Source organism: Camelus ferus, chromosome 18 (genome assembly GCF_009834535.1).
Source record: "Camelus ferus isolate YT-003-E chromosome 18, BCGSAC_Cfer_1.0, whole genome shotgun sequence".
NCBI lineage: Eukaryota > Metazoa > Chordata > Mammalia > Artiodactyla > Camelidae > Camelus > Camelus ferus.
The window spans coordinates 9,498,273-9,526,214 of record NC_045713.1 but is presented as its reverse complement, the minus strand read 5'-3'; the positions used below and the strand labels follow the sequence as shown (position 1 = coordinate 9,526,214).

The 27,942-nt window shown below is 58.8% G+C and overlaps 2 protein-coding genes across 15 annotated transcripts in view; both read left to right on the top strand.

The window, feature by feature from the left end:
* IQCE (IQ motif containing E) overlaps positions 1–16,306 on the top strand; it is a 41,366-nt gene extending 25,060 nt beyond the window's left edge. For 7 of the 12 annotated variants that reach the window (XM_032459924.1, XM_032459921.1, XM_032459920.1 and 4 more), the window contains 10 exons: positions 692–900; positions 1,953–2,057; positions 3,275–3,365; positions 6,909–7,097; positions 9,525–9,548; positions 11,647–11,757; positions 12,242–12,363; positions 13,018–13,145; positions 14,048–14,155; positions 15,410–16,306. In XM_032459924.1, coding sequence (XP_032315815.1) covers positions 692–900; positions 1,953–2,057; positions 3,275–3,365; positions 6,909–7,097; positions 9,525–9,548; positions 11,647–11,757; positions 12,242–12,363; positions 13,018–13,145; positions 14,048–14,155; positions 15,410–15,546 — 1,224 coding nt within the window. In that variant the 3' untranslated portion in view covers positions 15,547–16,306. Of the gene's footprint in view, positions 1–691; positions 901–1,952; positions 2,058–3,274; positions 3,366–6,374; positions 6,760–6,908; positions 7,098–9,524; positions 9,549–11,491; positions 11,758–12,241; positions 12,364–12,737; positions 12,937–13,017; positions 13,146–14,047; positions 14,161–15,409 lie in introns of those variants that run through there. The other 5 variants (XM_032459918.1, XM_032459919.1, XR_004312626.1 and 2 more) reach the window with 5 other exon arrangements.
* Positions 16,307–21,904: 5,598 nt separating this feature from the next.
* Positions 21,905–26,935, top strand: LOC116657505. Of its 3 annotated transcripts, none has more exons than XM_032459938.1 (4): positions 21,905–22,575; positions 22,717–22,954; positions 24,105–24,237; positions 25,370–26,935. In XM_032459938.1, exons 1-4 carry the CDS (start codon positions 22,363–22,365, stop codon positions 25,776–25,778), a joined length of 993 nt encoding a protein of 330 aa, XP_032315829.1. In that variant the 5' UTR covers positions 21,905–22,362; the 3' UTR covers positions 25,779–26,935. The 3 variants fall into 3 exon arrangements, 2 of the variants coding, with proteins under 2 accessions (XP_032315829.1, XP_032315830.1); XM_032459939.1 differs by having other exon boundaries at positions 22,359–22,377; XR_004312627.1 differs by having other exon boundaries at positions 21,905–23,257; positions 24,105–26,935.
* The last annotated feature ends 1,007 nt before the right edge of the window (positions 26,936–27,942 follow it).

Sequence of the window (27,942 nt, the reverse complement as noted above, 5' to 3'; positions counted from 1 at the left end):
CCACCCCGTGAATTTGCACGTGTAATCAGGGCGATGCTGTTGAAGTTGATCAGAAGGGTCGATGCCTTTCGAGTACTGGTCAGATATCAAGTTAGAGCTGTCAGTTGTCTGGCTGAGCAGAGTAAACAGAGAGAGGAACATAAAAAATAACAATTTCACGTGTTTACAAAGCAGAAGACTTAAGAAGTTTAGTTGGGGGTAGTTTAAAAATCAAGCCTGTTAGGAAAGAAAGGCCCCCAGAGGTCCAGGAGCGGGTGGGGCAGCGCCTTTCCGCGTACCCGGAGATGCTGCCCGGCAGGAACCTGAAGCTGCTGGTGTCCACGGCTGGCAGAGCAGGGCTGACGGGAGAGCAGAAGGGCTGAAATTTCCAGGTGTTTAGGGAGATAAGAGGATCGATGAGCGCAAAGAAAACTGGTTTATGGATTCACCTCCCTTCGCCCTCGCTCTCTAAGGCCGGGTCTGCGCTCCCCGCTCCGCTCCGGGGGCGGGAGGGAGTGCTGGTGGGCGCCCTGCCCTCGGCCCCCGGGACTCTGGCGGAGCAGAGCTGCCCCCGGCCAGCGTCCCAGGCCCTCAGGCCGCGTGCGGAGCTCTTCCCAGTCCCTTGCTCGGGATGAGTGTCTCCTTGGCCACTGTCTCCTTTCTGGGAAAGTGAAATAAGAAATAACGTCTAACAGATGTCTGTTGCCTCCAGAAAATGAGTTCGATGGAAAGCCTCAAATCCCACGCCTCAGAGGTGGTCAGGTCCAACCCTCCTGCTCACTCCGCGTCCAGCTCCGTGGGGCCCCGGCAGATGCGCCTGGACCGGCCAGACCGGCAGGAGGAGGGCGAGCGTCTGCGGGGGGCGGTGAAGAGCCTGAAAGGCGAGCGGAATGCCCTGCACACCCAGCTGCAGGAAAGGGAGTACGTTGTCCGTTGTCCGGCACCACTGGTGCCTGGCCTCGGGGAGAGGGCCTGCTCCCGCCCACCTGGGGGCTGGAGAGATGGGGGCCCTCGGGCCCTGCCCACCTGGGGGCTGTGAGATGCGGGCCCCACCCACCGGGGGGCTGGACAGATGTGCTCCCTCGGGCCCCGCCCACCTGGGGCTGTGAGAGATGCAGGCTGTCAGGCCCCACCCACCTGGGGGCTGGTTACGTCAGCCTGGCCCAGATCTTCTGACTCCAGGTCTGCTCACAGTGAGACCCCCTGGTGACTCGTTCACACGGTTAGATCTGAGAAGGACCTGTCTCTGGTGCCTTCTGGTCACAGCAGAACAGTGTGTCACACCCCACCTGCTTTTTCACCTCCAGTCCAAGTGTAACATCCACGCAATGATGGGGTCTTGTAGAAACAGGCTGTCATTTTGAATGGTAGCTAGCGTCTCTGACCTCTTAGGCCGTCGCTTAAACAGCTCCTGTTCGTGGAGCCCTGACTGTGTGACACTCGTGTGCTGAGTCTCAGTCCTGTGACGTCAGCACCACAGTAAGAAGTGGCTGTCTTAAAGCCACGTGTCGCCCTTGGGGCACAGGAAGCCCATCTAAGCCGTTTGGTTGGAGGTACCTGGTACCCCTTGTCCTCCAGCCTCAGCTCAGGCTGTGCCACCACCCAGTCGGTGGCGGGCCCATGGCAGCACTCATCTCAGGGACAGGCGCTAATTGTGAGACCGCTGGGTGAATGCCTCTCCCCCAGGACGGTGAGGCCTGTGAGAGCAGGGCCAGCACCTACCCAGTGGCTCCGCACCTGACAGTTGCTGGCACACAGCAGGTGCCCAGTAAACACCTGAATGAGCTGGCATCAGGACTCGGGTCTGCTGCCGGCTCCCTGCCATTACCAAGAAGGGCTTTTCTCCATCCTCCCATCATGAGTGTGGAGGTTACACACATATTTTCTTGAAAGCTCTTCCTGCTCTGTGATGACCCGGGTAACGGTGAGCAGAGGTTTTAATGGTGCTGAAATGTCTCTGGTTCCCTGTTCAGTCTGGAAGTGAAGCAGCTCCTGCAGACAAAGGCGGATCTGCAGAAGGAGCTGGAAAACATGAAGGAGGGTGAGAAGGAGAGAAAAGAGAGAGAGGAGGCTTTGAGGTGAGTGGACTAAGTCAGAAGACACAGTTCCAGGCCCTCCCTGCCCCTTGCCCCGCCCCTCCATCTGCTCTGAGCCCAGCCTCAAGGGCGGCTCTTCCAAAGCCTAGGCCCCATCACGTTGCTCCTCCTCTGACGGCTCTCAGCGGTTTGCTGTTTCCTCCAGAGCAAAGATCCAGACTTTGGGGAAAGGCTCCTCATGGTTGGGCCAGCGTTTGCCCCCTTGGCATCACGGCCAACTCCCCTGCCCGCATCCTCCTCCCGCACGTCCATCATGGGCAGGCTCAGCGTGCCCAGATTCCATACCCCGGTCAGGACTCCGTCCGAATGTCAGTCAGCTCCCACCCGCCTGTGTTTATCACTGTTCATGGCAGCCAAAAAGTGGGAGCAGCCCAAAAGTCCATCAGCTGAGGCGTAGATAAAGAAACGGAAGTGTATCCATCCAGAGGAATGAAGTTAAACACCTGCTACAATGTGAACGAACCTCAGAAACATGAGGCTCAATGAGAGAAGCAGACAGGAAAGCCCGAATGTTGTGTGATTCAGAAGTAGCCAAAGGAGGCACGTTCGTGGAGACAGACTGAATTAGTGGTTGCTGGGGAGGCGAGGGGAGGGAGTGGGTGACAGGTGAGGGGCTTCTTCCGGGATGATAGAAATGTTCTAGAATCAGATACCACTGATAGCTGAACAACATTGTGGCCACGCTAAAAGCCACTTAATTGCATACTTTAATGAATTTTATGTTACATGGATTTTATCTCAATCACCCAAAAAAAGTAGATTAGAAATCTAAGAAATATTTAGCACTCAGAATAGTTAGTGAGAAACAAGTTACTGAGATGAATTAAAAATTTTATTTTCAGAATAAATGTGACTAGATTTTGTCCGAAGGCTAGAATTCAGGTAAATCAGCAGGGGCAGGTATACAGCACAGAATTATTTTCGCTTTGCCTTTAAAATCTGTGGCGAGGACAAGAGTTGTGTTTCCTTCCATTAAAAACCCCCAGTGACACTTACTCATCATTCAAGCAATTGGTACTTTTTCCGCTCCTACCTACTTGTGCCGGGAGTGGGGTCCAGTGGGGTCTCCGGAGCGGTCCCCAGGGCAGTCGGGTGCTGGCCGGTGCCCACATCGCAGGCTGCCACCCCTCCTGTCACGTATAGGCGTCTTACACAGCATGGCGACCAGTAAGGAGTCCTTTTTTCCCTTCCCACTTCAGAGAAGAAATTCGAGCACTCACCAAGAAGTTTCGAGAATTGGAAGAAATGAAGAATGAAGAGGAAGATGACCGCGTGGAAATGACTCCTGAGGTATGGTTTGGCTGCAGTTTCATCTCCTGTCCAGGCATGGTGGGACTCTAAGCTGACGCGTGACGGTTCTGGCTGTTTCTGTACCCAGAGTTTCTCCTGACTCCAGCACTGACAGTCCAGTTTCCTTTTATCATCACCATCGATTTCTATCAATTGTGCCTTGAATCCTGGAGTTCTGGACTAACTAATTGCCAGTTAATGGACTTTTCAAATGAGTATTCGTGTCTTAGATTGTTAAGTTGGTGAGTGAAGATCTTAACCAAAACTTGAAACGTATAAAAAGTTTAAACGTCCAACAAGGGTTGTCCGTTAGAAGGTGAGAAAGAGTTTGAGAAGGGCTGGAGGGGAGGCGTGAACCCTCAGTGAGGAACCCTGCGTGTTTAGTGTTGGTTTCAGCGTCTGCCTTTGACACGGGCCAGGCGGGGAAAGCGTGGCTTCTCCCGTCCCTGCACCTGCTCTGGGTACTGAAGCACTGCTGAGTGGTGGTTCCCTCGGCAGGACCTGTGGGCAGGTAGGCGGTCGGTCTGGGCAACCCCTCCCCCCATCCCTGGCCCCTTGCTCCCTCCACTTCTCCGGACACGAAGGCGAGCGGGTCCCAGGGGGCCCTTTGGTTCCCGCTGGCCCAGTGCTACCTGCACTCAGACTTCTGGTGGCTAGAATATGTCTCCTCACGAACCCTTTTTTCCCAATTAGTGGATTCTCCAGATGGCAGGTATGATCCTGTATCTGTTAATACAGAAAACTAGTAACAGGGATTGGAACCCCGCGGCTGCAGCCCGCTCCAGGAGTGCCGTGGGGCGCGCGTGCCCGATGGGAGAGCCAGCTGGCGGGGCGGCCCGCCCGGGGCACGCGGGGAGGGACAGTCAGTGCCGCAGCCCCTCTGCCGTCCCTCTTCTGCGGCCCCGACTGAAGGTTTGAGTGACATGCCGAGTCTCCTTGGGCGGCGGGGCTTCACCTAGGACACATTTTAGCCAAGAGTTCTGTTGCTTCGGGAGCCAGGATCCTGACCGGACTGTCTCTGGCCACCAGGAGAAGGAAGGCGTCCCAGGCTCAGCATGGAGTTATCTGCTGAGAGCTGAAAACAGAAGTGTTTTTTTTTCTTTTTACTCTGGACTGGTCCCCTCTTCCAAGGCTTTCTTGTTCAGCTGGAATCTTCTTCTGGCCGAAGACGCTGCAGGTGCTGCAGCTCTGGCTCAGGAAGAGCTGACAGGGGATCTGGAGACGCCGAGGAGCACCACAGCACCACCGACAGGCCAAAGAAGGTGGCTCTCTTGGCACGTGCTAGCAGGAGCCCCCGGCGCTCGTGCCGTGCCCTCGATCCCGCGTGTCCTGCTGGCCAGGTGTGGACTGGACAGTGTGAGTCCGCCTCCATCCCTTCTGAAGCTGTCGTTTGCTAAAGCAGACTTCTTGTGTTATCCGCGTGGGCGCATTTCCACGGTGGAGCTTCCAGTGCTCTGGATAACGTTCTGGGTGCCATAGAACCACTGTCCCTGCGTCCAGGAACTGGGCCACTCTGCGCCATGGTCCGTTTTCAGGAGACGCCTGCTTCCCCGAATGCCTGCACTGGTGGCCCCAGGGGGATGCCAGGAGGCTGAGGGGACCCGCTGACGGCCGGGGCGTGTCATGGGCGGAGCTGCACTGTGTGTCTTCTGGAGGTGCCGTGTCCCTTTCCGGGTGCTGTGAAAATCCTTTCCAAGTGGGGTGCTCCCGGTGCTGGCCGACTTATGACTTGTCCGCCTCGGGCAGCGCTGACCCCTGGGAGGCACCCAACACCAGGGGACGTGGATGGCTGTGCTCATTTATCAGGCTCCCACCCCCCAAAGTTGTGTATCCCTTAGGGAGAAAAATATTCTCCACGTCCCCCGGAAGTGGCATAACGGCTTTGTCTGAGGAATCCCTCTGGCTCTCGTGGACTCCTCCCTCCTCCCGCTCAGGCCTTCCGCAGACACCGAGAACGGAAGGAAAACAAGTGTGTCCTGGTGTCTTATCAAGGTGCTGACCTGGAGACGGAGGAAAGGTCATCTCAGCCCTGACCTCCTCCCTGTGCATCCACTGGACACAGATCCTGCCCGGGAGAGAGCCGGGTGTAGCCTCCTGTCCTGAGGGCCTCCGGCGCTGACCGACTGGACAGGGTCCAGCCCGTGCAGCAGGCTCCCCTCCTTTCCCTGAGCTCCGTTACCGCTGGCTCATGGGAGCCGGGGGCCGGGCCGGCAGAGACCCCGATGAGAGTCCTTTTCCTCAAGGGGCTGCAGCCTTAGTGTCTGCCTTTCCCCTGTTTGGGGGCTGGGTTAGGAGATTTGCTGGGTGTCAAAATTACCCTCAGTATTTATTTTCAAAGTTTAGTTTTGAGTTTTTTCCCTGCTTGGAAAGCATTTCCATTTTAAGGAAAGAGGATGGGATTAATTGGGAAGATTCTGTGTTCCTCCAGACAGGGGAACCAGCTCCCAGGATTCGGCTGTGGATGAGTAATCGGAGGTTTAAACAAGGTGACGTGGGTCCGTTTTTAACAGCGCTTCGAGGAATTTTTGTATGTATCGAAGTTGAAATCCTTTCAGCTGTCTGGCAGGAGTTCTTTGAGTAAATTCGTCTTCCTTTATCTTCTAAGTCACGGGTTTTGCCTTCTTGCTCACAGCAGCACAGGCCACGCGGGACGGACTCCTCCGTGGAGCACAGGGCTGGAGCTGTGCTGGGTCGGGGAGGAGGGGAGACGAGGCCTGTCTTAGAGGCTGTGTGGGGAATCTTGGCAGAAGTAACTTGGAGCAGCCTGGAGAGTGATGACAGCGGCTGGTCGGCTCGGGGCACGGCGCCTAGTTGGAGGGCAGGCCTCCTGGGCCGGGCGTGGGGTTGCAGCTTCTCGGCCTCACAGGGCACGGACTCAGAGCGCTTGCAACGGCATCTCTGCGTGGGGCCTCCTCCGCTGAGAAGGGCGTCTGTGCTGAGCTGGCCTTCCGCCCTCCACGTGAGGACACACCCAAGTGTTTATGCTTATGGGAAGGTGCTCTCTCGTAGGTAATGAATCTGGCCCCTTCAGTGGTGGAAGTCAGTGGTGTCTTGATGGCCACAGCAGCAGTTCTTGCTTCTTTCTGTCTTAAAATCCAAGCCTTTCATCTCAGAAGTCCCATTCATGTAGCCCAGCATTGGGCTATAAAAGACCGAAAAAGGACCCTGGAGAAGCAGGTCATTCTTGCGCTAACGCACAGATGCGCTGAGCTGGGGAAGTGCGCTCCGGCTGTGGGAGCCAGCCGCCTCCCGGACACTTGGCGGGCGACCGCCCTCCTCCCGCAGGGAGCCCTGCCTGACGGAGCCCCCGGGCTGACCAAACCCAGCGTCACCCTGCTCACTAGCGAGCTTGTTGTTTCTCCAGAGACTTCTTTGTCGTCTGACACGCTGAGCGGTGAGGACACGGGTTTTCCTGTAAATCAGAAAGTCTAGTCTGATAAGCTTCCCCGCGTCAGGTCAAGCGCTGCCCTGATGTCCTGCCGCCCCGCCCGGGGCCCTCCCCGCTGCCGCTCTGACGCCTGTCACACCTTGGCTTTTCTGCAGACCCAGGAAGAACCCCGGCCCCCAAGCCCCACCGTCAGACCCTCCCAGCTGGACTCGGAGCCGGGCCCGGGGCCCGACAGTGACTGGAGAGAGGGTGGCCCCTCCCGGCCACCCTCTGCCTGCTCTGCGGGGAGGAGAGACGCCGCGGCCCGGCTCCTGCAGAGCCGGTGGCAGGTGTACCGGCGCCAGGTGAGCGAGCTGCCCGCGGCCGCGCCTTCGTTGTTCACGTGCTGACGTGCCCACACCTACTGGGCCCATTCCCCAGGTGGGCTACGTGCCAGATGTGGCTGACACGTGGGGAAATGTAAGGGAGCAGAATGTTCGCAGAGAAGGGACCGGACCTCGGGCGGAGGGGAGCGAGGAAGCCACACCTGGAGCCATGCGGGGGGAGTGAAGGCGGAGCTGTGTAGGGGGGCTGAGCCGGGGAGGGGGAGCCAAGGGGTCCCTTCCCCCCTCCTGGAGGAGCAGCCTGCTCCGCTTGCTGGATGGGACGAGGCAGTGACTTGTCCGGAGGCCTCGGTCCCCTCCTTGATGGGCACACATGTAGTGAGCTGAGTCCGGGGACACCGGCTCTGGGTGCAGCCCACCAGACCGTGGGACCGAGCTGAGGGGTTTTCCCAGCACTGCAGGCCTCGGGGCTGCTCCTCAGAGGTCCATGGCGTGGGTGACGTGGGTGACGGGACAGGACTGCGCTTGTGAGTCTCGGACCTTTGGGCCGGGGGCAGCAGGGGCTGTGGGCTTGCACTGGGTCCCTGTGTGCCTGGGGCGACGTCGGGCAATAGGCCAGGAGGGGGACGGCCGGCGTCCTCTCATGGAGGGAGGCGCGGTTTCCTTTCTCAGCTCCAGGGCGGCTCGCTGATGACCGTCCTGCCCTGCGATGACTGAACGCTGTGGACGAGCTCCCCAGTTCTGTAAAGCACAGCACAGCCCTGTTCCCCAGCTGATCAGACAGACAGGAACTGGACTTCTCTGTTCATCTGGATTTTATAAGATCTTAGCTCCAAAGGCTGCCAGTGGAGGGTTTTAATCATTGTTTCCTCCCGACTTTTATTAAGCAAACTTACAAAATGTAGAAAAGTTTTGAAAGAGCTCAGTGTATTCACACACCCGCCCCCCCGTGTACTAGTTCCTGTCCACTACCTCCAGTCAGCAACAGTTCACTTAGCCGTGTTTCTTCTCGAGACGTACTATTTTTTCCAGAACCATTCGGAAGTAAGTTTTAGGCATTATGAGACCAGCGTGTATCTTCTGAGAATGAGGTGTGCTGCTTAACCACAGAGCCATGACTGCAGCTGAGAAGCTGAACGGTTTCACAGTACCACCTAACATCCTCTTTGTGGTCCCATTTCCCACCTGTCCAAAGGTGCCATTTGTAACTGTCATTTTCAAACCAGGATCCAACCAAGGCTGGACTCGGGTCCGAATCCACTGAGAGCACTACACTCAGTTGTTGAAGTCTCTTTAGTGTGGTTTGCCCTTACCCTTTTAAAGACGTCCTGGAGAGTGCAGGCGGGGTCCTGGAGCCTATCCCCCACCTGGGATCAGATGGCTTCTGGTGTCCTTTCAGTGCTCCCCTGTCCCCTGTCCTCCCTGTAAATGGGGAGTTAGGTCCACAGGCTTGATTCAATTCAGGTTGAAAACGATTTGGGGGAAGAACAACTCATAGGTGATGCCTCACTGTAAGACTCACATGAAACCAGGTGGTCCCCTGCTGTGATTCTAACTTCGGTCTCTGGGTAGCATCATGGCTGCCAGCTTTTGCATCCTTCGCTGGTCTTACCTCACTCGGTCATTTCAGATGACGTGGGGGGTTGGGGTGGGGGCGGGCAGGGTGTGTGCCCTCTGCAAATGCCATCCTTCTGCTCGGCGTAAGAGCTCTGCCCCAGCCCACGGCTCCCATCAGACCGCCAAGGCCTTTCCCCCACTGGCCTCCAGGCTGGAGCCTGGTGACCTCCTGACTCCTGTGCTTGGGGCTTGCACGTCGTCGGAAGGACTGGGCTCCACCCACATCCCTAAGAGCACACATCCTCGGAGCCCACCCTGGCGGTGCTGCTTCAGTGTGTCGGGGGTGTGGCTGGGTCTTTCTTCTTACATCCCCTGCCGGTCTTGATGGCTGCTCAGGCTTGGGAGCCGGCGACCCAGACCCCTGCCTGCGAGTCCCCTGCGTAGCATCGCCAGCCGGCAGCGCCCAGCCGCTCTGTGAGCACCCAGAGAGGTCACCCCGGGTTAGGGCAGCTTGAGCTGGGGGAAGCGGCTTCCTCATCTGGAGCCCAGGACGCCCGCATCATAGTTGGTCCCCGTGAGTCACTTGTTCGCCACACAGCTGGCCAAGCGGCACAGACGCCCCCAACACACCCTCGTCTTCCACTGTGACTCTCCTTCCTAATCACGGCCACTGCCTCCTCGCTGTCGCAGGCGTGTCTGGCTCCCTCAGCTCCGTCAGCTGCGGGACAGGCGTCAGGGAGGCACGGAGCCCCTCTGCTGTGGGAGGTAGGGAGGGGCCCCCGACTCTGCTTTTTCATCACTGTTGGCTGTGGCAGGGACAGAATCAAGAAATGAGCACTGTATTATAAAAAAGTTCATCGTGTTAATTCATAACTTATCTCTTTAATTCAGAAAAATAAGGCTGTTCTGAGTGAGGTAAGCAAGTTTTATTTCACCAATTTCAAGATGCGTATTTTTACTTTGGTTCAGGTGGTCGTGGGGTGGTGGGGGCGGGCCTCAAGAAACATCGTTGCGTGCTTGTTTTCACAAAGTCGGGGCAGACCCCAACATTGAGTTAAAACACATGAGTGACATTAACACCAAATAAATACTTGGATAATTTCACACTTTCAGAATGCAATCACTCATTCACTCTCTAAACACACTTTTACTGATCATCACTTCTGTGTCCAGCAAGCCGGGGGCCCTCAGGACACAGAGAGACATTGAGACAAACAGGCAGCTCCAGTCCAGGGCAGAAGGTGGGCTCAGGGCCGCACCCACGGCCGAGGGGCTGCTTGCCCAGGCTGGACTGTCCCTGCAGGGGGCCCTGGAGACCAGCAGGGACTCACTGGACTGGGAAGTCAGAGGACGGGCCTCCTGGGTGGAAGAATTCGCTCCAGCAAAGCCCCAGTGAGAGTCAGGGTGTGTCTTGCTCAGGAAGAGAGAACGGGGTGTGACCGGAACTCGAAGCGGACAGCGGGGTCTGCTGTGGGCGGCGCAGATATAAGCCCTGGGACCGTCTCACAGCCCCCTCACCGCCCCGCTTCTGCTTCTGCCCCACCGCCACGGCCCGTTCCCCGTGCAGACACCAGGGCCACGTTTGTAAGTGGTAAATCACATCACTCCACAGCAACTTCCTCTCACACCTGGAGCAGACCCAAGCTGTTCCCTGAAGTCCTACCTGCGACCCTCTCTGGCCACCCCTCCAGCCCTGCTCGGTCCGGAGGCATCTCTGGCGTCCTTTAAAATACCCAGGCTGTTCCTGCCACAGGGCCTTTGTGCTCGCTGCCCCCTCTGCCTAGGAGGCCCTTTCTCCCGATGTTCGCTGGCCCTGCTCCCTCGCTGTGTCCAGGTCTCCTCTGAGACGTGGCCTTCTCTGGGCCCCGCACCCTGTCACTCTCCAGCCCCTCGCCCTGCCTTGTTTTTCTTCAGGGCGTTTACCCCTGCCTGATACTTAACCTTTTTTTTAAAATTGCTTGTCTCTCGCGTGAGAACGTTAAGTTCCATGGACTTGGGGACACTCTCTATCTTTCTGCCACCACTCTGTCCCTTTTCCCAGAGTGGTACCTTCAGTGTTTGAATGCGGGAATGGTTGGGGGTTCCTCAGAGGGCTGTGTGGAGCATCTGTGACCCAGGTGGACACTCTGTCCCCTTTCTGTCTTGCTTGTTGGTCTCTGGTCAGTGAGCCTCGCCCGCCAGCGGACGCAGAAGCTGTCCTGGCAGCCAGGTGTTGTGCATTAGTTGCAGTACTCAGCTGCTTTTAGGGGGTTACTTTGTCCTTAATGACCCATGTTCTTTCACCTCCCTTTGTTGTTTCCCACCCCCAAGGCTGTGGCATTTCCCCCAACTGGCCTTCAAGAAAAACAAAGGTGTTTTCTTTGGGGGACTGTGATGGTGGAAGTGTCTGAGCCGCTGAACGCAGGCCCGAGTGCCAGGACTCAGCGTGCTGGTAGGGGGCCATTCTCCCCAGTGGCCCCCATCAGGGGTAGTTTTAACCAGGGCTGGAGGCAGGATCATTGAAAATCCAGAGCATTGATCTCGCTCATCCATGTGTATTTCTAAAGAAAACATTCAAGATTAAGGCCGAAGGATGGGTAACCCCTTGGCGATAGTTTGCGATCGTGCTCCTCCCTGCTTGATCTAGAAGGCGTCCACCTTCTAAAAGCAGAAGCAGAAGAGTCTGCTCCCACACGGAATAACCGTCTCTACGTGGGAACGAAACTGTGTGTGAAACGCGGGTTAACGTTAGCAGCCGCCTAATCGCGTTTAACGGGCGTTTAACGGGTGATGCATTCACCCTCCAAGATCCCGTTTACGGTGGGCTCGGGCGTCTGGGCCTTTCTCTCCCCGGAGGGTTGGTGTGTTTCTCGCTGTAGGAGATCCTGGGTGAGCAGAGGAGACAGGGGCTCCTTCAGATATGCCCGTGATCACGCAGGAGGAAGGGAAGGCATTTTCCCTCTGGAACCTCCCGTGAGCTGCACCTGCCGTCCTCTGGGGAAGCTGACTCCACCTCTCCCTCCTCTCCTGCCAGGCAGCTACCGTGCTGCAGGCGGCTTTCCGGGGGCACCTAGCGCGGGCGAAGCTGCTATCGAGCAGAGCGTGCGGCTCGCATCCCCCCAGCGTGCCAAGCCCTCCCAGCCAGGTAACCCTCGGGGGCTGCACACAGACCCCACCTTCTGAGCTCTGCCTCCGTTTCTCTTCACACATCCCCACGAGTCAGGCGCAGGCTCCCTGCGGTCCTCGCGTCCCGCCTCACCCCCCGCCCCGAGGCGCGTGCAGCCTCAGCTGCCCGAGGGGTCACGGCTGGCCTGGGCTTCAGGCTGCAGATCGCTCTGAGCGCGGGAGCAGCAGCACCACGTCCGCCTCGCAGTTGAGACATAAGCTGAAAACACAGCAAAGACAGGAGCATTCTGTAGCAGCCCCCCCCCCCCGTGAAAACACCCAGACATGCACTTTAAGAATCTCTAGAGTCTAAGAATTAACCTGCAACCAGGAAGCTCCGCCGAAGTAGTTAGGAACGAGGGGAACCACCTGACTCGGAGCCGTGCTCTCACCTGGCACTGAGGGCCTGGGGGGGAAGGTGGCGGAGGTCTCCAGCGGCTCCTTCCCCACTGTCACTGCCGCAGGCCTCCCCCTCGCCCCACGTTCTGAGCCCCGTCGTCCAGGCCGGGGGTGACCCGGGGCAAGAGGAGGCCATCACCACCATCCAGTCCGTCTTCCGGGCACACCTGGCACGGGCCAGGCACAGGTAGGTCCACCCGGCAGGCCACCTCTGTCCTGAGGGCGGTGCTGGGCGCGCACGGGGGCTGTCCACCCTCCCAGGCACATCGCGCCCAGGCATGGGGAGGGGCCGGGCCGGGACCTAGCTCACACTTCGTGGAAGGCTCCTCCCGCAGCTCCCGGGGGGGTGGGCCCCCAGTCCTGGGCCTCGGGAAGAGGCCTTTCTAGAAGCATTTCCTCCTGCTGGGAGAGACGGAGGGAAGGCGTGGGTACCTTGTGGTCCTGGTACCATCAGTTTGCAGCTGGGCGGGCCCCTGTCCTGATACCCTGCCCCTTCCTGAAGGAAGTGTGGCGTGACCTGTGCTCAGGGAGACGTGGGTGTTGTCGGGGGCCTTCCTGCAGCATCCCACGCTCCTCATCCTCGGCACCATGCCTGCTGGGTCGCCAGGGTTCAGTCAGGACTGTCCAGCTGCAGCAGCTCAGACCCCCGTATACGCCGACCCGGGCAAGGAGTGGGATTTACAGCGAGGCTGAGAGCACGCGGCCCAGGGCTCAGGGGCAGGGATGCTGGGCGCCTCTGTGCGGCGGGGGCCTCCAGCAGGTGGGTGCACCCGGCGGCAGGCCTCAGACGAGACTGGCCTGCTCTGACGTCAGATTCAGCTAGTTTCTCTGCTTTCCCCAGTGCCACCGGTCAGAGAGCCACCGCTGCAGCGTGCACGGACAGATCTGCCTGGGCCCCGCACAGCGAACCCCTGTCCTCACCCCTCCCTGCAGCTTCTCCTGGTGATTTCATTTCATTTCGGATTTCGTGTAAGGAGCTGCGGACCTTCTGAGGTTTAAGCCAAAAGTGCTGCCACCGTCCCTGAAGCTGGACGCGTGAAGGGGCGTGCCCGCACGGCCACCTGCAGGCCGAGTGATGTCTCCCCGTCACAGCTTCGTCCCTTGTCCCTCGGGTTGTAGCGGGAAGGGACGGCCCCCACGGGACTCCCCGGAGCCCGACCTGGAGCCGGTTCCTGGTTGGTGACAGTGGCACTCCCACCACCACGGGCCACGCACCACGTGCCACGCAGGTGGAGCTCGTGGCTTTGATTTTTATCTCAGTCTAACCGGAGCGAGGCAGCTCCTCCCTGGGCCGGTGTTTCTCCTGGTGGTTGTTTTAAGTGAGGCTCGCTTGTGCTTCCTTTCCTGCTTCGCTGCGACCTGAAGTCCGTCAGCGCAGAAGTCCTGGCACTGACGGGGGCGCCGCCGCTCTCGGGGCCTGGGCCCCGCTCCGTCGTTCCCGAGGCCGCTTGGAAGCCACTTTCGGGACCCACGTCCTGAGAGTCTGACTGTCCCTCGGTGCTGCTGCCTCGCACTGTAACTGGGAAGCCCTGGGCCGTGTCTGTAAGGCCAGAGACGGCACACAGGTGGCACTCTGAGGTCTGTCGCAGACGGGGCAGTGTAGGCCCGAGTCTCCTCTGTGACTGGCGGCCGGTGGGCCGCCGTCACACGTGGCTCCCGTGGGAACCTTTCCATGAAGGGCTTCCAGGGCCGAGTCTGGGGTGGCAGAGATGGGATCGGAGGAGGACAGGTGCAGGGAGGGAACGGCGCTTCGTGCCAACGACAGACTACAGAAGGAAGCAGTTTTTCTGGGCCAAAAATGTGAGGATAGGAAGGCGGGGGGTATGGTGAGTCTCCGTGCAGATGGAAGCTTCTCATGTGTGTCATTTCAGGTCAGGAAGACAGCGAGGGGAGCAGCGGGGAGCCGACGGAGGGGCCAGCTCCCGAGCATGAAGCACCCAGGGGCCCAGGGAAGCCGGCAGCCCCGCCACCCGGCCCCGGTGAGTGCGGGCGTCCCAAGGGATCACCCTTCCGTGTCTGGGAGAAGCCCCCGGGTCTTCACCCCATTGCCCCAGCTCCGGGAGAGCTGGTAACTTTGAATTTGGACGGTCTCCCCAGAGCCTCTGTTTGCAGACAGACCGGCAGCAGGGGGTGTGCAGGGAAGATGAGGGAGTTCACAGAGCTGGGGGGCCGCCCCAGAACCTTCCAGCCCCCAAAGCTGCACATTGTCCTCCAAAAGCCTGTTTCACACTGATGTCACCAGGACCTACGTTTGGTGACCTCTAGACTCTGACTGGGGCTAGAGTGTCGTTCATGCCACCTTTCTCTCCTCTTGTTAAATGTGTGTCATTTTAAAGCGGCCGCTCGGCCTCTGCCTTAAAAGATCCACCGCAGACCACGCTCCAGCCTCCAGCTCTCATTCACCCAAAGAAACCATCTCTGAAAAGTGGACACCACGCCCTGGTGTGGCCTGATTGTGGAAGTGTTTTTAAGGAAAAAAGAAGATAACCTTGAAAACTGATGTTTTTAATTTCATAGGGTTCCACTTTAATAATTTTCGTGAAAGTTACAGAAGAAAAGCTGACCCAGAGCAGCCGCAGCACGGCTGAGTCCTAATTTCCTTCCCTTTTAATCTCAGATCAGTGGCTGGTTATTTTTTCACTCTATGAAGCAGTAAGGGCAAGGCACCCTCCTGGGGCTGGGAGCGATGGCCCAGCAGGGCCCTGCCCCTCCTCACATGCCGTCCAGGTGGCACTTAGGGTGGCGGTGATCTGTAGGCAGCCTCCCCGTCCAGCATCTGTCACGGGATTTGAAGGGTTTGGATGTGTGTGACGGCAGGAGTGGAAGTGGGGGTGTCACCGGGCGTTGGCTCATCTGTCCTACCTCCCCTACCTGCGGGGGTGTGCAGTGCGTGAGCCCCCATGTCCTCCCAAGGAAGCTGGCGGCCACTGGCCACATCTGCCAGCGAGTCACAGCCGGCCGCCCGGGGCCCCAGGCTCCTGGACGCTGCTGCGAGGGTGGCTCGTGGAAAATTCCTGCCAAAGACTTGAGCCGCCCCAGTCTTCACCTTTCGCGGGTGTTTTGCTTTTTGGAAATGACCAAAATGTTGCAGCTGAGCTTATCGGTGGAGGTGGTGTGGGTACATATGAGGGTGGCTTGGTGGCGTGGCGTGAAGTTGATCCGGGACGTCTGTGCCCGGGACTGGCGGCCCTGAGCGCTGGGGTGACCCCCTTCCTGTCTCTGCTTCCTTTCAGCGGAGCCCTCTCCCTCAGGGCTGCAGCCCGCCATGCCTCCACCCGCGGAGGAAGTGAACTCGGACGACTCGGACGAGGTCGTCTTGGCGCCGGCTCTGCCCACGAGGAAAACTGCCTCCCCGCCCCTCACGTGGTGATGCTCTGAGGGGAAGGTTAGGTTGAGAGGACCAGGCGTGTTCTACAGGACAGGATACCTAAAACTGGAAAGTAGTGTGTCTTGTTAGGAAAAGAACAGTGCCTGCTTGGCACCTGCACGCCTTCCCGGTCTCTCTTGTTTTGCCTGTTGCCTCGCGGGTTTAAGGAACCCAGGTGCCTTTATTGTGCCCTTGGGGGTGGTTGCCTCGTTCCCGCCTCCCCAGGGGCAGCTCACATGGTGGCCTTAAGTGCCAGACAGATGCACCTCCCCCTATCGATGCGCGGCCCGGGAGCCCCGGAAAGACACCTTCCCGGCACCTCACTGGCCAGCTTTGGCCGCGACTGGGAAGAGCTGCTCCACGTGGAGCTGGCGCTGACACCGCCCCCCTCATCCTCCTCGACGTCCCCGCCGGCCAGAATCTGCCCCGACTTCAGTACAGCAGGTCAGGCTGGACACGCCGTGCCGAACCTTTTGGAGGAGTGCGCGAGGAGGCAGGCCAATGGTAGGGGGTGGGTTCCCCTCATCCCTGTGACGAAACGCTGCCATGTCAGAAGTTTCTGAGACTTGGATGACATCAGGGTCCCCAAATGGGTTCTTGTTCTTCGGGCTCCCTGCTCCTGCCCCTCACCACACGGATCTGTCTTCTGTCATCTTCCCTATCCCCTTGGGGCCCCGTCCCCAAGAGCTGCTGTTCCCGGGAAGGAGTAGGGTGGTAGGTTTTGTCACTGAGTAGATTAAAAAACCACCAAATTATAATCACAGAAGCAGCATCATGTCTGATTTTGAAACTTGCAGAGGGAAAGCTGTTCCCCAAGAACAGAGGCAGGTGCGGCAGCCTCCGCGGGGCTGCCAAGGGAGAGGGAGGGTGGGAGGGACGGAGAAGTGTCCTGCCAGCACGCACACACACCGCCCCCCACCGCTGCCCCTCGCCCCCCACCGCTGCCCCTCGCCATGTGCAGACCCTGGCTCGGCTCCCAGGGGCCACAGCCCCAGGGGTGTGGCACAGAGGTCTTTTCAGAAGCTGGGCTCTGGTTCTTTGTGAGATGAGGCTTTGCTGATGGACGAAGAGGAAAAGCCTCAGGCTTGGGTGCAAGCTTCAGGGCATCTAGACCACTGTACACCCCACGTCTGGTGTTACTGCAGGGGCCTGGCCATCAGCAGAGCTGAGAAAGGCAAGGTCTGCGCGTGGACCTGAGTTTTCTAAGAAAACGCCCCAGAGCGTTGTAAATTCATACATGGGTCTGCCTCTGCTCCTCGGGTGTTGATCTAGTAAAAATAAGCAGTCTTGAAGCCATAGCTCAGGGCTGTGACCTCAGCTGACGTCCAGTGGTCAGTGCCCTTCACTGCGGCTCTGTGACCCTCAGACACTGCACAGATCTGTCCCCTGGAGAATGCCAGGTGCCCAGTGTGCTTACAGGGCCCGGGGCCTGAGGCTGGGGTTTTAGGGCTGTGGGAGCCGCACAGGGAGGGGCAGGAGACGGGCCTGGGGCCTGGAGGGCCCACCTCCCCCTGTGCTGGCCTCTGGTGCTGCCCCGCTGGACGGGCCCCACGGCCCTTCAGGAAGACCGTCCCAACAAAAAGACCAGTTGCACTAGGAAAAGCCTGGCCACCGAGCTCAGATCTCCTAGGATGGGTGCCACAGAGCTTTGCCTCAGTTTCAAGAAAGAAATACCCTCTGCCGAAAGCCTCATTCACCCGCAAGATCTGGATAAAATCTAAATTCCCTTAGACCCTGTCTCAGCCCATTCAAACCCCTCCTGTGGTTTTGGAAGCAGTGTCTGCTCCCGGGTGGCTCAGAAGTTCTGAGGAGCGGACACTGCCACACAGACCTGCCACCTGCTTCTCCAGGGGGAGGCTTGCCAAGCTCCCCAGGTCTGCCAGTGCCCCTGAACTCGCATCTGGGAGCTGAAATGTGAGAGCGTCAGGTGGCCCCGGGAGGAGCTGGTGGACCCGCGGTCCCCACGTTTGCATTGGGCAGCGTCCTGACCTCACGCGTGGTTTATCTGTGAATCTTTGGCGGGGCGAGCGTTTCTCTCCGTGCTGCTCATCGCTGTCGGCTGCTTTGCAGGGCGCTTGTCTTGGTCACCCTGCAAACCTGAGACTTTTCATTACCTCCAAGTGCTGCAGCTCATGCTGCAGAAACCCCATTTTTCTGGGCTTCTGGCTTTTGCTTTGGTCACAGCACCGGCTTGGGAGTGAAGAGGCAACTGGAGGGAGGGGACCCCGCAGCCTGCTCCCCTCCCCGCGTGACCTCGTGCATCTGTCTGAAGCTTCTCTTCTTGGCTCACGCATGAGGACTTAGACATCAAGAAACAAGGGAGGGGGTAAGTATTTCCTGCAATTCTGTTTAATTTTTACTTTAGGAGCAGGGATGAAATAATTTACTTGGCATCAAATAGATGCCAGTGACCCCCCCCCCCAAAAATAAAGCTGACTTGCGGGAAAACACGGTTTTCCAGTATTTTGTTGCACAGCACACGGTGCACCTGTGGCTTTGTCTGAAGCCACCGTCTTTGAATTTGTCTAAAGCCACTGGCTGGTTGGCTCCAGCCCTTGCCCGAGGCCGTCTTTGCACCCGATCACCATGTGTCCTGTCAGCAAATGGTTCATCTGGGGGACTTGGCGCTTTCAGAGGAGCTGGCTGGGCCTTGAGGCTGGGACAGGGCAAGGCTGGGTTCATCAGACACTCCACCCAGCCACAAGCCTGCTGCCACTGCTCTGCCGTGAGGCTGGGGCTGCCAGCAGAGAGGCAGCCTTGAGGGGCGGGGGCGGAGGCTGGATCTCAGCTGGAGCCTGTGAGAGGAGAACGGAGTAAGGTCCACCCCTGGGCCTCCCCACCACCGGTGAAGGAAAGCTGGCGGGAAGGCGTAAATAAACACGTGCACACACATCCACACGTGCGCAAACACAGAATCCCTCTCCCCTGTTCCTGCCACCGGCCTGGTGCTCTCGGCAAGTCTTCATGTAACAGGAAAGGCCTGTGAGCCTCCTAAAGGCTGGTGACTGAGTGTCCCCCAGGGCCCTGCCCAGATGATTTTAAATACGAGATTCCTCAAAATCACAGGGGAATATAGGAAAAAAAGCCAGAATCCAGGTCCCCAGCTCCTTTCGCTGCGGCTGGATTGAGCACAGGAGAGCTGCGGGTGGGGACGGGCCTGGGCTGCTCGGCCCAGACGCCAGCACCTTCCCTTCTCCCGGGAACCCCTGCCCTGGCAGCTCAGGCCCAGAGGGTGGCCCCATTAGACATCGCCTGCCTAGGGAATCTGGGGGACGTTTCCATGGTGCCATGTCCTTTCTGAATAGGGAGAGGGGGTGCCCCTGAGCTATTTGTTAATTAAGGCCAGAACTGCCGGGGATTCAAAGCAGAGGGTCCGATGTGTGCCAAGGCTCCCCGGGGCCACCTTTTAGGCTGCCTCCCAGCCCCTCCCTTCCACCCCACTTTGAAGGAATGGAAGCCAGGAAGCCTGGGGGTAGGTGGGCTGGGGGCACAGCTCACAGAGAGAGTCGCTTCCCCTGCTAGTAGCAGCCCCGTCCACTGCCATCCCATCTCAGAGGGCCTCCCCCAGGCTCAGCGCCGTGATGGCCACACTCTCTGCAGTTTGGGACGCAGCGGCCCCTTCCCCACCCCACTCCCCACTGACACGTCTCCCCCCGCCCCCCGGCCTCTACCAGCCCTTCCTCTGATGCTTGTTAGACGTGGGTGTCCCCAGGGCTCTGACCCCAACACCCAGACCCTGAATGTTGGTGTCGGGGTCTGCACAGACACATCTCAGATGCCTCAGACTCGGCCGAGCCCAGCTTGGACTTACCTCTGCCCCTAACCTGCCCCCGGCCAGTGGTCCCATCTCAGTGCACCACAGCCTCCCTGTGTCCGGGCCTGAGCCAGGCACGGTCCTCCTCACCCACCACAGTCAGTCCCCAGGCCCCGGCACTCCTGCTCAGAGCGCTCAACATCTGCAGTGAGGCTGGGTGACCCCAACAGTGTCCCACGGACTCCAGGACAAAACCCAACTCCTGAACCTGGACCATATGTTGTATGTATCTTACCCCACTTAAAAGTGTTCAGATGACACGGTTCTCCCCTCCCAGGCAGGCTCGCCTTTAGGCCTCCTCACCCTACCATCATTATCCCACAGGTCAGACGCCTGGGTCGGGGGTGACTCCCGTGACGCCCTCCTCGCCATCTCCAATCCTTCAACAAAAAATCCTTTTTTTTAAAATTTATCATTCTATTATTTTTAATTCTTTTTTGTTTTGGGAGGAGGAGGTAATTACGTTTATTAATTTTTTTAGAGGAGGATACTGGGGATTGAACCCACGACCTCGTCCGTGCTAAGCATGCACTCTACTACTTGAGCCATGCCCTCCACCCTCCCCTTCAACAAAAAATCCTATCGACTTCACCTGCTAAACATGGCCCAAGGCTGTCTTCTCCTCTCCATGTCCCTGCCTGCCCACAGCAGCCCACCTCCCACCTCAGCCTCTCCTGAACAGCCCCGCCTCCTGGACCAGTTGGCCCAGACTCACTCTGGCCAGGCCCCATGAGCTGTCCACTGCTGCATGAGGTCAGGGGTCAGGAACATGTGGGAGATGCGTCGGGGACTTGCCTGTGGGAGCCCACACCCCTTGCACCCAGGAGTCTCCCAACCAGATGCGGCTGGTGCATCACACATCCCCTCGGAGCCTCCGTGGCCCCTCCCGTGGCCCTGGCATAATCACTCGTGGCAGGGGTTCACTCAGCAGTCATGCTTTTCCACTTAAAGCCACGATTATTTGGTGATTGACTCCCCCATCAGACCCCCTAAGATAAGCTCCTCTCCGGGTAGTGGGTGCTTGTTGCTGTTCCCAAGCCCTCACACAGTGCCTGGTACATAGTAGGTGCTCAGTGCCTGTGCGGAGTGAATAAATGAAGGGCCCAGCAGCTCCTGGGGGAGGGACTCCCCTCCCTCCGTCGGGGCTCTGCCATCGTGCCGTCCGTGCCCCCTGGACCGATAGCGCCTTGCAGCAGGGGATGCTGTGAGTCGCCTGTATGCTCTTGTGGTACCTGGCACACAAAAAGTGCTTAGCGCACGTGGAGTGAACCATTCTCCCGGCCTCCCAACACAGGATCTCGGGGGGAGCCTTGGCACTCCCTTCTCACTCCCTGGAGCCCCCCTCCAATTAGCAACCAAGTTCTGTCCATTGTGTCCCAGGTGAGTCCTCAGGATCTGAGCCCTCCTCTCCGTCCTCCCATTTCCGAGACTTAGGTCTGACTGGAGTCTGAGAACACCCCAAGTAACAGTAACCCAAACAAGTCAGGAGTTTCCAAAGTCCGAGGAAAGCAGCACAGGTGAGGTATGAAGGCTGCACGGTTTTCAAAGTCCTGTACTCTTCTGTGGCTTCCCTCTCCTGAGCACAAGGCTTCATGGTCCGAACTGGCTGCCTGAGCTCCAGCCACAACACAAGAATTCCAGGCAGCTGGAAGGAAGCAGGCGGTGTCCCCTCACTTGAGAACACTTCGCACTCATATCCCATAGGTCAGAACATTGTTGCACATCCAGCTACAAGGGAGCCTGGAAATGTCTTTTATTCTAGAAGGCCATAGACAATGAAAGTGGGAGGCGCTGTTGCTACGGAGGAAGAGGATAGGTCCGGTGGGAAGGCCAGCGCTCTCCTCCCTGCTCCTCATCCCCTTCCACGGTCAGGCCCCTGGGTCCTTGGTTAAGAACCAGCGTGAACACACACCAGCCCCTCACCCAGCAGCCTCATTTAGATTCCGCGTGGCACCCTGCTTGGTCCACCATCCCCTGTCCAGCCACGCACAGCCGCCCTTTCCCCACGAGGCCCTTCCCCACCTCCAGCTGGCCCCAGCATGAGCTGTTTCCCAGCCAGGAATGTCCTTTTCCCCAAGCCCGCCCTCCTGCCCCAACGGCTGCTGAGCAGCTCTTTGGAATCAGCCCCTCCTTTCTTTGTGTTCTCACAAAATGAGTTCATTTTGTATGTTTTAAGATTTCCTGCACGTTCGCAGCATGCCAGGCACTGAGGGAGCGAGGGACTCTGTGCATGCCATCAAGGTGTGTTTCATCTGTTTGCAAGTCTGTCTCTCACCCAGGCTGAGCTTGGTGGGACTGGAGTAAATTCCTTCACCACCCAACGTTCACCTGCGCAGGTGCTGGGGCCCAAGTGGGCAGAACTCCAGCCAAGTGCTCCTCACCACGGCGGTGAGGTCCCTGGCGGGAGGGGCCCAGGGACATGGCCTGCAGGGGGGCAGCAGCCATGGGGTCAGGAACTCCCCCTAACCCCCAACAGACACACGCAGAAGAGGGGTTGAGGGGCTGGGGCTGAGCAGGGAGGGAGGGGGGTCTTTCTGCAGAGGGAACCATCCGCCCCACCCCCACCCCAGACAAAAATGGCACCAGGCGGCTGGGGCCTGGTGGGCCAGGGGCAGTGGGGGCCACGGAGCTCAGGAGGGAAGCAGAGGCCGAGGGGGGTTGCACATTCTGCCCAAGGAGTTTGGCCCTCACGCTGGGAGCCGTGGGAACAGGGAAGGGCTGCTGGCAGGAGGATGACGGGCGATTTGCATTTCAGAAGGTGGAAGGCCCGCTGGCAGCTGGGAGGGCACACAGTGGCCCCAGGGCTGGTGAGGAACCCTCTGAACGCTGCCCCCACCCCAGTGCCCATCAGAGCCCAGTGAAGCCGGCCCTCTCCCAGCCACCCCTGCAGAAAGGAGAGGGCTCAGGGCATCCCAGGGCCCCTGGAGGAAGGGCCGGCCAACGGAGAGGGAGCAGCCTCAGATGGGGAGCATGTTTCCAGCCTCCCGTCCCTCCTCAGGATCTCCATGCACTCCCAGGCCGTTAGTGCAGCAGGGCCCACGCAGCCGGGGCCTCAGCCCTGGGCATCAGGGAGGGGAGCCCGGTGGGACCTCTTGCTCCGCGCCGTCTCCCGCCCGTGCCGCAGATCCAGCTGGGATGTCTGGGGAGGAAAGGGTCCCTGTGCCCACAGGCAGAGAGAGCCAGGCGAAGGGCCCCAGCCATCCTGGCCGGGGACCTGGGTGAGCCTCAGTCTCCCTCTCTGTAAACAAGGGAATGACAGGATCCGTCCGTGTCTCTGGGCGGCGGTGAGCCGGTGGCCGGGGCGGGCCTGTGCCAGACAGGGGAGCTCTCTGAGAGCATGGTGATGATGTCTGTTCCAGAAACACGCGTGGAGCACCGACCAAGGGCCCGGCCGTGATATGTTGTCATCATGGCCTCACTTCCGGATGCCTTTACCTTGCCCCTCTCCTGACCCTGCCCACCCTGCACCCCCAGGAGACGGAGGGGGTTCAGCAGGAGCAGATGCTGGTGACTTTGGACTTGATCCTGAGGCCCTGGGAGCCAGGAAGGAGCCAGCAGGAGAGCAGCGCGGTCAGAGTCCTTCACAGAGACCGGGTGGTGAGGAGGAGCAGCTCTGGGCGACCTGGGCCAGGGGCCTCCTCCTCTGAGCACAGGCTGGGCACACTTCCCTGGGCAGCGGGAGGTCCTCAAGGCTCCCCCGATGAGGCAGCCCACCCTGGGGACATGGGGGGCGCCTGGCCCACACTGACTCCCTGGCCCTGGCCCTGGGACAGGGCACCCTGTGTGTGAGGGAGCATGGTCTGTCCAGCCCCGGCTTGAACCTGGGGACCCAGTGGGGCCTCCCAGATGGGAGCTGTGGCCCAGCCTCTCCCAGGCAAGGTGGAGACTTCCTGGCTGTGGGTGAGTGACAGACAACTTGAGCGGGTCACGTGGGGGACAGGTTACCACCAATGAGGGAAGGAAGCCAGGCTACTCCTGTGGACACCCTCTTTCTTTCCAGTGTGGTCCTGGGACCACTGGGCCGGGGCTGGGGGTGGGGGTGGGTGGGGAGGGGAGACGGAGGCTTGGGAAGCTGCCTGGTGGAGGGCACACTGTCACCAGGGAGCCCAGGCTGGAGAGCGGCTGGTGGGGCTGCGGAGAGGGAAGTGCAGGCGGGGGTGGGGTGGGGGGTGGGGGAGGAGCTCCTCCCTAGCGCTGCTGGGCTGCTCCCGACATCCCGGAAAGGCGTCTTCTCTCCCCAGGCGCAGGGCAGCGCAATGGCAGCCCGCCCTCCCAAAGGCTGCCCAGTCAGCCTTCGTCTCCAACTCAGATCCCAGCCCAAAAAGGGCCAGAGACCCCCGCCCACTGCTCCTGGAGACAGCGTGGAGGTCCGTGAGGCTGCCAGGAGGAGCCCAGAGGCCCCTCAGCCTCCCTGACCCGCCTCTCCCAGCTGCCCAGCCCGGCCCCTCCCCTGTGCCCACCAGGGTGGAATGGAACTGACTGGCTGCCCAGGGGGCATCCCCCAGTGCACTGTAGCGCGGGGAAGTCTCTCCCCATTTGGGGGGCCGCTGAGTCAAGGCGGTCACAGTCCTGGCCCTGTGTCCACAGCCTCGGGTCCTGCCTTGCTCTGTCCCACCTGCCCCTTGTAGAAACTTGGCCTGGGCTTGGCTGTGATGGGCTTTGGCCAAAGGAGCATGAGTAAATGGGACCCGAGCAGACTAGCCCTCGGGCCTCCAGCTTGCACATTCCTGTCTCCCTGAGACACCAGGTCAAGAAGCCCAAGGCAGCCGGCTGGAGCCACGTGGTCTGTTGAGTCAGCACCAGCCACCAGCCATGAACGAGGCCATCAGAGACCATCCAGCCCCAGTGGATCTGCCGCATGAGCAACTCCTGGTGACAGCGTAAGAACCCAGCTGGGGCCAGGCTGCTGACCCCCTGGACTTGTGAACAAACATCGTGGTGGTGGTTTTAAAACACTGACTTTTGAGGTGGTTCCTTTATGCAGCAGTGGACAACCAACACATTGGCCTTTTAAAAATACAACACTCGGCGGGCTGTACTGGAGAGGGAATTAAACCAGAAAAGAAAGGGGTTTCCATCTTCCCTCTGCACCCACTTCTCAGAGCCTGTTTCCTTCTCTTAAAATGGGGATGGCGGTCGTCTGCCTCGTGCAAGGATGAAGTGAGACTCTGGGCGTGAAAGGCATTTGTGCAAGTGTGTGTGTGCACGCACAGTCACCCTCTCTCCCGAATACAGCCTCCTGCTTTCTTCCCGGGCTGTGGTTTGGAGCCTCAGCTTCCTCTGCTATAACGTGGGGAGATGGGCTTGGTGAGCACTGAGGTCCCTGAAGGGGACGCAGGTTCCCGCAGGGCTCACAGCTGGCAGGCACAGCCTGGCACGAGCCCAGGTCCCGTGACTCTCGGCAAAGCGCTGACCACAGCTGCTAGGTGGGGCTGGGCAGGTGGGCAGGGACCAGGGACCCGCATGGGGAGGGTGCACCTTTTCATCCAGTGCCAGTCTCCTTCCATGATACCTACCCCCGGGTGCTGCTGCTGCTCTGTGTTGGGCTTGGGACACGGAGAGCAGTCTTGTCAGTACTGTGTGTGAAGCAAGAGTAAGGAGGCTCCGAGCGAGAGATCAGTGGTGCGTGCTGGGGTTTGAGCATCCTTGGCAGCTTGGAGGCCATCCCTGCCAAGTTCCTGGTTCCCTGGAGCTCTGTGGGTAGGCGAGGTTGCTGGCTAGGTGACTCCAGGCAAGCCAGAGGTATGCACATCACCATTCTGGCTAGGTCTGTTTGGCTGGCTCGTGTGGCCCACTTGGGGACCACACTGGCTGGCATCTCTCCCAGGCCCCAGAGCCATGGGGCAATTCCATCACAGCCAACTTGAAAGCAGCACTCCTGTGGCTTTGTTATAGCCAGGTGTCCATGGGGACTGGGCGCTGGGCTGGCTGTGCATCTCAGCGGGACCAGGGGAAACCCGGCCTCCAGCCCGCTCCTCTCCCTGCCAATTCTCACAAGCTCTGTCTCCACAGAAAATGTGAACCTCGCTGGACACGGTCCAAACGCAGGGGATTCCATTGTTCTGGCTTCCGCTCCAGCGACGGGGTACCCAGCCCCTGCCTGGCCTTTCTCCCAGTGCCTACAGGTCTTGGGACAAACCATTCAGAAGCCTCAATCCAGCCACCTTCCTGGCTCAGGAGACAGACCCTGGGGAGCTCCTGGCCTGGCCTGCCTCCTCCTCCGTTCCAGATGCTTCTACCAGATGCTTCCAAGCAGCTCAGCCCTCAGTTCACTCTCTGCAGATTTTCTCATCCCTGTCCTTCACTCACAAAATCTACTTCCAGGAAGGCAGGCAGGCAGGCAGACAGGGAGACGCTGAGTGAGCCCCTTTTACACAGACTCATTTGTGCATGTGATAAAATATACGAAACCGTTTTTTAAGGTACAATTCAGTGGCGTTAAGTTTGTTCATACTGTTGTGCAATTATCACTATTTCCAAAACATTTTATCATCTGAAAAAGAACCCCACCTGACCCATTAAGCAGTCACTTCCCATCCCCCTCTCCCAGCCCCTGGCAACAGCTAATCTACTTTCTGTCTCCATGGATTCCTCTCTTCTGGGCATTTCCTATGAATGGAATCAGACAGTACGTGGCCTCTTGTGTCTGGCTTCTCTCACTGAGCATCATGTTTTCGAGGTTCATCCGTGTTGTACTGTGTTTCAGTGCCTCATCCCTTTTCGTGGCTGAGTAATATTCCACCGTGTGGCGGTACTGCGTTCTGTCTATTGGTTCATCAGCTGATGGACATTTGGGCTGTTGTGGCCTTTTGTCTGTCACGAATAGTGCCGCTGTGTCATGTTGTCTTACAGACGTCTCACATTTAAGTAGGACCCTACCCATTTTAGCCATCGAAAGGCTGAGGCCCAGAGGACCTGTGACTTGGAGAAGAAGGTAGTTAATTTCAAAAGAAAGGAAAGGGAAACTCCCGGGCTTTGGAGCTGAGAAATCCTGGGTGAGAGCAAAGAAAGAATGATGCCCAAAGATGGAGCATTCCGGGAGCTGGGCACGCAGCCTGGCCTTCCACACACAGCCTGGACTGCACGGCCTCCCCAGTGGGTGGGACCCACTGCAAATAAAGGAAGCTGAGACCCATCTGCTTTCCACATGAATGTGTGCATTAGGAGCAAGTTTCTTCATTTCTGAACCTCGAAAACCCCCTCGTCACTGGCTCTGTGACGTAGGAACCCGGCTGGGGGCCAGAGGAGATTGTGGAAGTAGGTGCTCGGGGCAGCTCAGCTGGTCCTTCCTGCCCCCGTGAGCCCAGCCCTGCTGGGTCCTTCCGGGCCCCCATGGTGGAGGGGATGGGAGGCTGCGGCTTCTTACTGCTGCCTGAGCGGCTTCCTCAGTTGGGGGAAGACTAGCTGTTTCCCCATCGGCCACCTTGTCCTGAGTCACTGCCAGGTCAATGAAGGTGTGTCCCTTGGCATCCTGCTTGGTGGCCAGCATTGCAGGCCAAATCCTCTCTGACTTCTCCAGGCACTGGAGCCCTGTTTCAGGCTGTCTGGCCTGGATGAGGCTGGATCCTGGCTGCCTGCCTGCACGCATGTGGATCTCATGCCCCCTGAGCAACGGCAGGACCCGGGCTTCAGTTGCTCCATCTGTCAAATGGGGCTCAAGTCAGCCTCCAGCCACAGTGGTCCCGGGACAGGCAGGAAGAACCACTGCAGCTCCAGCCAGGGAGCGCCAAGCAGGAAGGCGGTGGGGTTGGGGTGGGCCTTCCTTGAGTCCTGCCCCGTCACCTGGCATTCTCTAACCCTCACCCCCCTGGAGCCACAGGAACTGTGTTGTGCAGATTAGGGACAGAAGTAAAGATCCTGAGATCACACAGCTGCAGGCGTGGGACACCAGAGCCCCTGGCCCCTACTTGTTCCCAGGAAACCATGATTTTTCAGGGCTTTTCAGATCTATGGGGATTTTGTCCCCAGTACCCAGACCTCAGGTAGGAGCAGGTTCTGGGCTCAGGCTCCCCAGTCGAGGCCCCGGAGGTGCTTTTCCAGAGCTGTATGTTGTGGGTCCTCCTTTTCTCCTTCCTGGACCTCCTTTGTCATTCTTCCTCTGTGGGTCCCATTAAGAAAAGGTTTCACCCACCAAATATATTGCAAGTGGCAATCAAAGACGAGCTCCTTTGCCATTTTGTGCCAATCAGAGACACAGAACGCCAGCCAAACGAAAGCTCGGGACAGCCTGCTGTATGTTTCCTGTGGCAGCTGTAACAGGACCACGCAGGGGGCAGCTTAATCAACAGAAATGTATTATCTCAGGTCTGAAGGCTGAAGTCCAAGGTAGCGGTGTCAGTAGGGTTGGTTTCTTCTGAGGCTGTGAGGGTCCGACACCTCTCCCAGCTACCGGTGGCTCAGCAGTCCTTGAGGTTCCATCACCCCCGCTCTGCCTCTGTGCTCATATGGAGCCCTCTGCGTGTCTCTGTATCTCTGCATCACTGTTTTCAGGCTTCCCTCGTACAAGGCCACTGTCTTTGGACCAGGGCCCTCCGTAATCTAGTGCGACTTCGACCACATCTGCAGGGACCCTGTTCCCAAACAAG

Bases quoted from the DNA above. Each gene is read 5' to 3' on its own strand.
- LOC116657505 (XM_032459938.1), top strand. From the start codon at position 22,363: ATGCACTCCCAGGCCGTTAGTGCAGCAGGGCCCACGCAGCCGGGGCCT. The intron at 22,576-22,716 runs GTGAGCCTCAGT...TGTCTGTTCCAG, and splicing joins CATCCTGGCCGGGGACCTGG to AAACACGCGTGGAGCACCGA. The intron at 22,955-24,104 runs GTGAGGAGGAGC...CTGAGACACCAG, and splicing joins TCCTTCACAGAGACCGGGTG to GTCAAGAAGCCCAAGGCAGC.